Genomic DNA, 12,066 nt, shown 5'->3' on the forward strand with positions numbered 1-12,066 from the left:
CTATGATGTTCTTCACCATGATTAGTGAGTAGATAATTAGCTAGGGGTTGGGTGAAGACCCAACCAAGCCATGGGTTGATTGATGTTTGTGCTTGCATGTTCATTTTGGGTTGATGATTTATTGTTAAAGAATTGGTTAATTGCATGTGTAATTGGATGTCCACTTATTGCTTATGTATTCACTTCTATGCTTGCATTGAGAGATGGAGTCTATTTGTGAGCCTTTTCTTATATGATTATTCTAAATTCCTCTTGATTATGGTTCCTTGTTTGGATGAAGTAGTAGTTTTAGTTGTAATAATTAGGTGAGAAATCCCGATTACTTGTGCCTTAATGCTTTCTTGGACCGATCAAAAGATAAATCCGAGTTAGTAGTCTACTTCTCATCGTTAAGACTTGGTTGGTGTATCTTGTTAGTTGAGTTTGGATTAGGAATGCTTAGTGTTGTGGCCTCGAAAGAAGGCAATGTTGAGTGCCCTTTCTATCACCCAATTTGTATTCATGCTTGCCTATTGTTTTGATTCGTTGATTTGGTTGGTGTCGATTCCCGTTTCCCCCTTGTGTTTGTCTCCATAGTAGTTATTTAATCAAAACTCCCAAATTTGTGGCCGATCTAGCTTACAATCGTTTCATACTTTTGGTGTTTTTGACCCATTCCTTGTGGATATGATCCTTTACTTACCCTAGACTTGTCTTAGGTTGGTTTAGGTAGAAATATTGTTTGGTTTTAGGGTGATTGTCCAACGACCGATTATTCCTCTACCATACTTCTCATTTTGCGGCTATGAAAGTGGAAATGTCAAAGGCTTATGACAGAGTAAATTGGTTATTCCTTCTCAAAGTTCATCGAGCTTATGGTTTCCCTCCAATTTGGATTCAATGGGTTTCCCAATGCATCTCTAAGGTCACCTTCAAAGCTAATGGGAGAATCTTGGAATCCTTCACGCCCTCTTGTGGACTCCGTCAAGGTGATCCTCTTTCACCGTACTTATTTTTGTTCTGTATGGATGTTTTTATCTCGTATGTTACTTCTGGCTGAGGACATTAATTTTTTTCAAGGGATTAAAATTTCAAGACGAGCCCCCTCTATTTCCCATCTCTTTTTTTTGCGGATGATGCTATGTTCTTCTTTAAATGCTCGGAGGAGTCATGTGGCACTATAGTAGACATCCTTGCTAGATTCGGGAAGGCGTCTGGTCAGCTGATTAACTTTGCTAAATCCTTCATCAAATTTAGCCCTTCTGTGTCTCTAGAGTTGGCAAACTATTTCAAAACTATCCTTCTATTCCTATTGCTGATATTATGGGGGAGCTCTTGGGAGTTCCTATCGATTTACTAGGGAGGAAAGCTTCCTTCTTTGTGGATCTTATCAAAAGAGTCAAGAAGAAAATTCTTTCATGGGCTCACTGCAAACTCTCAGAAAGTGCTAAGCTTATCCTTATTAATTCTGTCTTTTTGGGCATGGTAGCTCGTGTTATAAATCCTTTCAAGATTCCGATGTCCATCTCCAACAAACTAAATTCCCTTATCATAAGGTTTTGGTGGGCTAAAAGTGGAGAAAAGGGGGTTCACTGGATAAACAGGCAACGCGTTCAACTTCCTAAAGGAATGGGAGGTTTGGGGATCTGCTCCATTGGAATTTATAATGAGGCCTTATTCTTTAAAAATATCCACAAAATGCATACGAATCCTCAGCTACTTGCGGCCAGGATCTACAATGCAAAATCTGATTACCTCCTCTGCCCTTCTAGTGACCAGCGTAAGCCGCCTCCAGCTTCTTTCTCGTGGGTTAGAAGAACAATGCACTCCCTAGCTATTAAAATGAGAAAGGGTTTTGCGTGGAAACTTGGCTCTGGTAATAACGTTGTAGCTTCAAGCTTTACTTGGGTCAATAATAAAGTTCTAGTGGCGAATTCAAACCAGAATCTCAGACAAAGTGCTTTGTGGAAAGTAAGTGAATTTTTTTACTCCATCTCGAACTTGGAACGTGGGAATTGTTCGAGAACGTATTGAGTGGGAGAGTGCACTATCGATCTTCCAAAGGAATGAAGAAGAGGAGGACTTCTTATATTGACTTGGCATAAAACAGGTACTTATACTGTTAAAATAGGGTATGCTTTTCTTGCTAACCTTTGAGGGGGGAGAGAGCCCACTTATAGAAAAGAAATCTATGATTACTTCAGGATTTTATGGCACTTGGAAATTCCTCCGAAATGGCGTATTTTCATGTGGAAGCTTGCTGTAAATGGAATCCCTGTTAAAGCTTATATTTATGTAAGAAGGATAAATACTGACACCTTGTGTGACTATTGTGGTGTCAAAGAGGAGGATAGATTTCACCTTTTTCTTTACTGTTCTATAGCTCGGTACGCTTGGAACAACTGTTAGATTCCAAATCACAAAAACCTATCGGTTCCATTTCGCTTCAAGATTGGATCCGAAGCCATATTCTGCTTTTTTATAGTCAGGATGGAATACAAAGCAAGCGCATAAAAGCTCTAGTTACTACTCTGTGGGCTATATGAATTACAAGGAACAAGCGTAATTTTCAAGGAGATAATGGGTACTTGAGATGTTACTTTGGCAATCTAAAAGAATCTTTTCTCTTGTTACATGATTTCACTAAGCCAGATTCCAGGCTACAGAACATAGGACCTCCTGCTGATTTAAACCTTATGCTCCCTCTGGGGTTTTTACAAGCTTCTTTAGGACAATTGTATCATGTCCTACTTTTTAATGATTCATTATCTTTAAATACTATTCGAGTTGATGGCTCTTGGAACAAGGCTAGTAAACGCTATGGAGTTGGATGGACGATCGAGTGTCAAGACTAGGGCAAAATTGAGGTAGGGGGCTTCTCTGGCATTGTGGCTTCAGCTTTACAATCGGAGTTTTGGGCTTGCCTCTACGCTTTGAGGTAAGCGAGTGACGATGGCTATCAAGCAATAAAAGTTTTAACTGACTCTACTTCTCTTGTCATGGCTATTCGAAACAAGAAACCCCCAGTCATTCACAATTTTTGGACTCTGAAGGATATCATCAAGATCGGGAGCACATTTCAACATTGCATCATCCTCAAAGTCGATAGAGCGGAAGTCCATACCCCTCACCAAATAGCTAACCAATGTCGGGTTACTTTGAATAGTTTTTTTCTATTACGGCGGTTTTTGATTATTTTTTTTTTTTTAGTTGTTTGCCTTCTTTCCTTTGTTTATGCTGTTGTAAAAAAAAAAAAAAAAAAAAATTATCACAAAAACTTTCTAAAGTTAATGTGATGATTAAATTGGGACTAAGAGAATATGGGTAATATTGATAATGAAGTGAGTTTATTTATTAATTAACTTTGTTAATTTCTTAAATAAAAAAATTAGATCTTGCTAACGAACGCCCCTAGAGTGTTAGATAAACATTTAAAATATTACCTAAAGTGGTATTAATTTGGGAATGCATGACAAAATCATGCTTCGATCGGTGTAATTAATGTTCATTTTAGCTTAATATTTCTAATTTTAGTAATCTTATCCAACTTCCTCGAAGGCGTTTGTTAGCTTTTGCGCAAAAATTAATGAATTTCTTCACCTTGTAAAAGTATGATTACATTCGAAAACACAAATTTACAAGGCCCCAAAATGTTAAAGTGTATCCCTAAACGTACCGTGTCTAACCATCAAGCTGAATTAATGCTTGACAAAACAAAACACGTGTTTTGGTACCAGTAAAAGAGAAGAAATGAGGCGGTGTATGACCAACGAAGTAGAAATAAAAAAAAGTAATAAAAAAAAATGCGCTTTATTACACTCTCAATTTCTAAAAGTTAATCATACCTTACTCCCTCCTACCAAAATAACTGATATGATTCCCATTTTCGTCAGTTCCAGAATAATTGACACGTTATTAGATATAGCGTGAGATCAATAATTAAAACTTTGTTCGTTTTTTTTTACTTGACCTGCTTATTATACTATTCACCACTCCTTTATCTGTTTTTTTGTAAATTATATGTAATTAAAAATATATTCATATAATATCTTATTAGATTTGTCTCAATATATACTATCATAATATATAGTTTTTACAATTTTACTTATGGAGAATTAAAGTTATTGATCATTAAAGTTGTGCACTGACAAAGGTGATAAATGAAATGTGATTAACATTTTGCTCTATTCTTCAAAGGCCCACTAATTTTTGGGAAACGATTTCAGCCACATAAAAAATCAAAAGGAATTTTTTAATATTAAACAAATGTATTACGAAGTAAATGGTTACCACTTTTATTCCAACTTTTTTTTTTTTGGGAGATTCTCAATGGTACTCATCACTTTTTTATTATTCTCAATGGTAAACTCTAAAATATCAAATTATCTTTGGTAATCTATAATTTGTAAAAATAATTCATTGGTAACATTAGTTAAACATTTTAAGGAAATATAACCATGGTAATGTATTAAAAGGGTGGGAAAAGGGAAATGCCTAAAATACCCCTACTGAAAAAACTCACCACTCACTTCTTTCCCACCCAGCCCTTTGCCCACCCATCTCCGACTCCCTGTCGGCGCCGGCTGCGCCCACCCAACCCAACTCCGTTGCCTCACCAATCTAGGCCCAACCTTCATTGGCACCGGCGTATCAGTTCTAGAACCTTCCTTGAAAAGCTTAACAACGTCCCTAGGTTTTGACGAAGATCGAACCAGGCTAATGGATTCTCGGTTCGAAGAAATGTTCTTCGCTGCCATAACCAGTGATTTTGAGCAATCGAATTGAGGACCTAAGAGAATAGTAGCGCCATCATCTTTTAGCCCTAGAAATTGATTTTTTTAATGTTCTTCAAATTGCAATCGAAATCCATTGCCCTTTGATTTAAATTGCATGTTGCAACTTTAATCTACCTTATAATTTATCAAGTTTCTGCAGAAATTTGATGTTTAGGTTGAAATTCAACAATTTAATTATTCAAATTGTGGTGATGTTGCTGTTATTTGTTGAGGTTATTGCGGCTTGCGGTGTTGGAAGAAGTGGTGTGTGCGGTTCGGTGGTTGTGCGGGGCGAGTGCAGCAGGTGGGTTGTGGGAGTGAAGGTGCTGTGATTAATTGAGGTTGATGGTGGTCGGAGATGCAAGGTCACGGAGGTGGTAGATGTGTTAATTGGTGGTTTATTGTTAGAAGGTGGTGCGGTGGCTTTGGTTGTGGCTCGCGCCGGAGAAAGGGGGATCGAGGCTGCCTGGTGCCGGAGGGTCTGGGCATGGGTGGTGGCTGGTGGTTGGCTGACTGTGGTCGTGGCTGGGGGAGAGTGTGGTGGGTGGGTTTTTTTTAAAAAATTTTTTAAAAAAAATAATTTAAATGTTAAGAAAATAAAGGAAAATCTGATTTCTAGGATATAATAGTAATTTCGTTTTTAGTTAACTATGGTTAGGCTTATAAATTGTATATTAATCTAATTAATGTCACCATTGAATTAATAACACAAATAATTGATTACTAAAGATAATTTAATTTTTTGATGCTTACCATTGAGAAATATAAAAAGTTTAAGAGCACCATTGAGAATTTCCCTTTGTTTTTTTAAACTATATGCCCATCTTAACGTCCTATATATTCTGGGACAAAAGAAATAGGAAAATTCTCTCTGGTAATCACCAACTTTTATCTTTTCTTAGTGGTAAAGTCTAAAATTTTTTATTATCTATGGTAATCACGAATTAATATTATTAAGCCTATGATAACATTGATGATAATAAAATATCATTAAACGATTAAACATGGTTAATCTTGGTTAAGTAACATTGAAATTACATTAGTACCCTTCAATTTATTTAAAAAAAAAAAACAAAAAAATTCAAAACCCCTCCCCACCCACCCAGCCACCAGCCAACCGCCATCCCCCCTCTGTTGCCGGCGCTCAGCTCGGCCCGAATGACGGCGTCTCAAATCCACACCACCACCATCGACACCTCAATAATCCCAATACGAGCATCAAAACGAGCATCGACACGCCATTTTTGACTCTCTGATCTCGAAATTAAAAGAAGGCCGGATTTGAAGAAGATGAAGAAGAATTGATGCCGGATTTAGCACCCGCCATTTGAGCAGCTTTACCTTGAGGTTTGAACCCACAATCGCTTGATACAATCCCAAAAAATCATTATTTATTTTTTCTTTCCTCCGATCTATCTTCAATTAACCATGATCGAGGAGAGAGAATAACAGATGAGGGAAAATTTGGGGGCAAAATTAACATTTGGGAAACGGGAAAATGGGGTTGAAGAAGATGATCATTTTGGGGAAAATTTTTATTTCCAAAAATTGGTTATTGGTAGTGGATATAATCTAATGGAGTTGAAATAATGGAGGAATGTAAAAGGAAAAGAAAGAAAAAGAAAAAGGTGGGGAATTCATGGCAGATGAAAGAATTAATGGAGGGGGAAAGAAAAACGAAGAAGAAAGAAAGTTGGGGTAAATTAAGTGGGGGTAGTTGCATCTTTTTACAGTCCTAATAGTTAAACTATGGTTAATAATTAACAATTTATTTTACTTAAGTTACCATTGAATTAGTAATATTAATTTGTGATTACCATTAATAATTAACAGTTCCAAACTTTACCACTGAGACAAAATTAAAGTTTGTGATTATTAGAGAGAATTTCCCAAAGAAATATTTTTTTTGTGAAACAATTACTATTTGCAAAAACTTTATGAGAAGGAGGGAGTATATGATAGTACTTGTAAATAAAAAAAAAAACCTTTGTGCTCTATTAAGACTATTACACTCTCAATTTTGGAGACGGAGTGAGTATATTGGATAATGTTAATTAACAATATGACAAAATAATCAAGTCAAAGCTCTGAATTTTCTCATGTAAATGAATGGAGTTGTTTGCATTTTTTTTTTTCTTTTCGTTTCTGGTGCAGTTGTTGCTTGCAGATGCCATAGTTGCCTGCTTTATTAGGTCTATTTTCTTTATCTGGGTTTGAATACAAATTTGCAATAGTCAGTAGTAATTTAGTAGTTGTTGTCTTTCTAAATTTATCAGAAGATTGAAAAAGTCAACCCCTTTTTTAAATGCCATTTACGACAACCTTCAAACTTAAACCTTTTCCCATAACACTTTGACTCATTTCCTTTCATTTTCTCTCTCCTCCTCTCAATGGAACAGTAGTTCGGCGCTCATTTATGATTTGCATGCAATTTTCAGAATACCCATAATACTTTCACTTTCATCTGTCCATTTTCCCACATTTATTTTTAGAACAGAGCATTGATCATAAAAAAAATCCTCTGTTTTTCACTTCATAAATTACACCCAAAAAAGCTGAAACTTCACTCCAAATTTGCTCCTTTTTTCATTGTCTGCAAACTTTAGCATCTGGGTATTTTTCTAAGTGATTAAAGATTGCATCTTTGATTACTTGTAATCTTTTTTATTTTTCTTCTAAGGTAACTTTCTATTTTGGATAAGGAAATTACACTACAAAATATGCAAAATTCACTTCAATTTTCATAATTTCCTCATCAAATTCAAATTTAATGATCTGGGTAGCTGTCTAATTGATAAAAATGGCATCTTTGATGTTTTCAGTGTGTTACTTTACTCTGTTTTTGGCAACTTTCTTTTTTGGGTATGTTTCATGCTCAAAAAACTCAACTTTGGAAACCCTCTTAGAAGTGAAGAACTCATTTACAGAAGACCCAAATGGGGTTTTGAAAAGCTGGTCTAAAACCAACCCAAATTACTGTAAATGGGAAGGAATCATATGTAACTCAGCTCGAGTTGTTGTGAGTCTAAATGTGTCGAATGCATCACTTGGTGGGTCAATTTCACCTTCAATCGGTGGTTTAAAACACCTAATCCACCTTGATCTTTCTATAAACCAACTCAGTGGGTCCATTCCAACTACTCTTTCAAACCTTTCTTTGTTAGAATCTTTACTTCTTTACTCAAACCAACTAAGTGGGTCCATTCCAACTCAACTGAGTTCACTCAGGAATCTTCGTGTCATGAGAATTGGTGACAATGATCTTACTGGTTCAATTCCTTCATCATTTGGTGAACTTTCTAATTTGGTCACGTTGGGTTTAGCTTCTTGTAGTCTTTCTGGTTCAATTCCTTCCCAATTAGGAAAGTTAACCAGCCTTCAAAGCTTGGTTTTGCAAGATAATTACTTGGTTGGTCCTATTCCTGCTGAGATTGGAAACTGCACAGATCTTCTTGTTCTTGCTGTAGCAGGAAACATGTTGAATGACACTATCCCACAACATATGTTTCATCTTCGAAAACTCGAGACGCTTAATCTTGCTAATAACAGCTTGTCTGGGGAGATTTCTGATCAAATTGGTGAAATGGGTAGTCTTGAGTACCTTAATTTGATGGGTAATCAGCTTGTGGGTCCCATACCAAAGTCATTAGCAAATTTGGGTAAGCTTTACAATCTTGATGTGTCAATGAATAGGTTAACTGGTGGAATTCCTGAAGAGTTAGGGCAAATGAGCAAGTTAGAAAACCTGATTTTGTCAGGCAATAGTCTTTCTGGTACTATACCATCTGGTATTTGTGCCAATACAACTAGCCTTCAGGGGCTATCTTTGTCAAGTGCTCAACTATCTGGCGAAATTCCACCAGAAATTGGACAATGTCAGTCATTACAAACGCTTGATTTGTCCAACAATACGCTCAACGGATCGATTCCGGTTGAGCTGTATGGACTTGCAGGGATGACTGACTTGTACCTATATAACAACAGTCTGAGTGGTTCAATATCTCTTGCTGTTGGAAATCTCAGCAGTTTGCAGACTTTGGCACTGTATCAGAACAAGATTGGGGGAAATTTGCCTAAAGAGATTGGTATGTTGGGTAGTCTGCAGGAGTTTTTCATCTACAGCAATCAGTTTTCTGGAGAAATTCCTTCAGAAATAGGCAACTGCTCGAGTTTACAGATGATTGATTTCTATGGGAATCAGTTTACTGGGAGAATACCTGCAAGTATGGGGCTGCTAAAAGAGCTGAACTTTCTGCATCTTAGACAGAATGATCTGGTGGGTGAAATTCCTGCTACATTGGGGAACTGTCAGCAGCTGTTGATCCTCGACTTAGCTGATAACCGCCTTTCTGGTGGAATTCCGGCGACATTGGGCAATCTGGAGTCTCTGCAGCAGTTTATGCTGTACAACAATAGCCTTGGAGGTAAAATCCCTGATGAATTGAAAAGCATGTCTAATCTGACAAGGGTGAATCTTTCAAATAACAAACTGAATGGTACCATTGCTCCTTTGTGTAGTTCAACTTCATTTCTTTCTTTTGATGTGACTAACAATGAATTTGATCATGTCATTCCACCCCAACTGGGGAATTCGCCTTCGCTTGAAAGGCTAAGACTAGGAAGCAACCATTTTACCGGGGAAATTCCTCGGACATTCGGACTCATACACGAATTATCCTTGTTAGACCTTTCAGGAAATTCGCTTTCTGGTTTCGTACCTTTTGAGCTTTCTTTCTGCAAAAAACTCTCTCATATTGACCTAAATGGAAACCATCTTACTGGCAGAATTCCAACATGGTTTGGAAATTTGCCACAGCTTGGCGAAATTAAACTGTCCTCAAATTCATTCTTTGGTCCTTTACCACCTCAATTATTCAACTGTTCTAAACTCCTTGTCCTTTCTCTGGAGGACAATCAGCTGAATGGTACCCTACCATCAGAAATTGGCAATCTTGCTTCTCTCAATGTCCTTAGGGTCAGTAAAAACCAACTTTCTGGCTCGATCCCACCCTCGATAGGCCAACTTAGCAAGCTCTATGAGCTTCAACTATCAAATAACCATCTTAATGGTGAGATTCCAATTGAGATATCTCAGCTCCAGAATCTGCAAGTCATGCTGGACCTTAGTTTCAACAATCTCACTGGACAAATTCCACCACAAATCGGATCGCTTACTAAGCTTGAAGCTCTCAGCTTATCTCACAATCAGTTCACTGGTGAGGCCCCCCCTCAGATTGGTGGAATGAGCAGTTTGAGCATACTTAACCTCTCATACAACCACCTTGGAGGGAAACTTGATAAGCAGTTCTCGCGTTGGCCAGCTGATGTTTTCGTGGGGAATAAGCTCCTCTGTGGGAAGCCTCTTCAACTCTGCAATGTAGCCAATCAAGGCAGCCGTAAACATGCAACCTTAGCATTGATACTCTCTTCATTTCTGACCGTTGTTGCTGCTATTGTCTTAATACTTGGAGTGGCCATCTGCATCAGACGGCGAAGATATATGATCAAGAGATCCAAAGAAACAGGCAGCAGTTCATACAGCAGTTCTTCTAATACAAATCGGCGCTTACTGAATTCAAAATCCCCCAGGAGGCATTCAGAGTACAGATGGGATGACATTATGGAAGCAACAAAGAATCTGAGTGATGCTTTTATAATTGGTTCGGGTGGTTCTGGTACAATCTACAAGGCCGACTTAGCATTTGGAGAGACAGTAGCAGTGAAGAAAATAGCCCGAAAAGATGATCTCATGTTGGACAAAAGCTTTGCCAGGGAGATCAAAACACTTGGGAGAATAAGGCACAGGCATCTGGTGAAGCTGATTGGGTACTGCACCAACAAAGGAGCAGCCTCAAATTTGCTGATATACGATTATATGGAGAACGGAAGTGTCTGGGACTGGCTCCATGGACAAGAAAGTATCAACAAGAAGGCTGGAACGAAAGGACTCGATTGGGAGACAAGACTAAGAATAGCTGTGGGGTTAGCTCAAGGAGTGGAGTACTTGCACCATGATTGTGTGCCGAAGATCATTCATAGAGACATTAAAACAAGTAATGTGCTGCTGGATTCTAACATGGAAGCTCATTTAGGAGATTTCGGACTAGCAAAGCAGATCCATTGCAATTATGAATCTATCAATGAAACAGAATCTAGTATTTGGTTTGCTGGATCTTATGGATACATCGCCCCAGGTAAATTCAAAAACCAATTTCTCATTTGTTAATCTGCTTCAGAGTTATATTGTTACACTTTATTTAGTTTATTATCATCTTTTATTTGTTGTATCATTTTTATAAACCATAGTTGACTTTGTATTTTTTATGTGTCATCAAACATTATACAACGATATCTTAGATCAAATATCTAACACAAAAGTTGGCTTTTTAATATGTTGTCATAATTTTGCCAGAATATGCATACTCATTGAAGGCAACAGAAAAGAGTGATGTGTACAGCATGGGAATTGTACTGATGGAGCTTGTAAGTGGAAAAATGCCAACAGATGGAAGTTTTGGTACAGATATAGACATGGTGAGATGGGTAGAGACACGTATCGAAATGGAAGGGTTAGAACGAGAGAAGCTTATCGACCCCAATCTGATGCCTCTCCCTCCTAATGAAGAATTTGCAGCATTCCAGGTTCTTGAAATTGCACTCATGTGCACCAAGACTTACCCTGCTGAAAGACCAACTACGCGACAAGTCTGTGATCAACTCCTTCAAGTCTACCGAAACAGGACAGTTTGTTCGGCCAAGAGTGATCTGTGACCATTTCATACTGTGGATTAGAGTTCCTTAGTGCATTTCAAAAGAAGATCACTTATTTTGGTTGAAGATTTGATTGTTTTTCCAGGAATTTCATGCTAACAGACTGATAATTGTAAGTGTATGATCTAATTACATAAAGATGATGACTTCATATTATTATTGTATTAACCTAAATGCAGTTATAATGATGTAAATAAAATTTTCTATCAAATGATGTTGGATTTGTTATAATCATTCCATATTTAAATTAAAAATTAATCAAATGATGACTTAATTTATCTCACAGATAAACTTACTTAACAACTCATCATGTGTGTTTGTTCACCTTTGCTTAACAACTTTGATAATATATTTAATCATCAACTATAATAAATTCAAGAATAGATCTTACCATCATGGCATCATCAAATCACATATTAAATCATGTACTGACCATTTATCTTTTGAATATTCAAAATAATAACTTTAATATATATGGTTTTTTTTTTATAATGGAGAATTGGAGATAACCATGGAAAATCTTCATAACACTTGCAATAGA

General features: G+C 37.1%; 2 protein-coding genes across 2 annotated transcripts; both read left to right on the forward strand.

The window, feature by feature from the left end:
- Positions 1–784: 784 nt before the first annotated feature.
- LOC145639976 (uncharacterized) lies at positions 785–2,834 on the forward strand. Its single transcript, XM_081691289.1, has 3 exons — positions 785–1,020; positions 1,254–1,950; positions 2,628–2,834. Exons 1-3 carry the CDS (start codon positions 785–787, stop codon positions 2,832–2,834), a joined length of 1,140 nt encoding a protein of 379 aa, XP_081547415.1.
- A 4,720-nt stretch (positions 2,835–7,554) lies between these two features.
- LOC145640887 (uncharacterized) lies at positions 7,555–11,747 on the forward strand. The gene is made up of 2 exons (XM_081692115.1): positions 7,555–10,948; positions 11,167–11,747. Exons 1-2 carry the CDS (start codon positions 7,555–7,557, stop codon positions 11,523–11,525), a joined length of 3,753 nt encoding a protein of 1,250 aa, XP_081548241.1. The 3' UTR covers positions 11,526–11,747.
- The last annotated feature ends 319 nt before the right edge of the window (positions 11,748–12,066 follow it).

This window comes from Chenopodium album, chromosome 7, assembly GCF_948465745.1.
Source record: "Chenopodium album chromosome 7, dcCheAlbu1.1, whole genome shotgun sequence".
Taxonomy (NCBI): Eukaryota; Viridiplantae; Streptophyta; class Magnoliopsida; order Caryophyllales; family Amaranthaceae; genus Chenopodium; species Chenopodium album.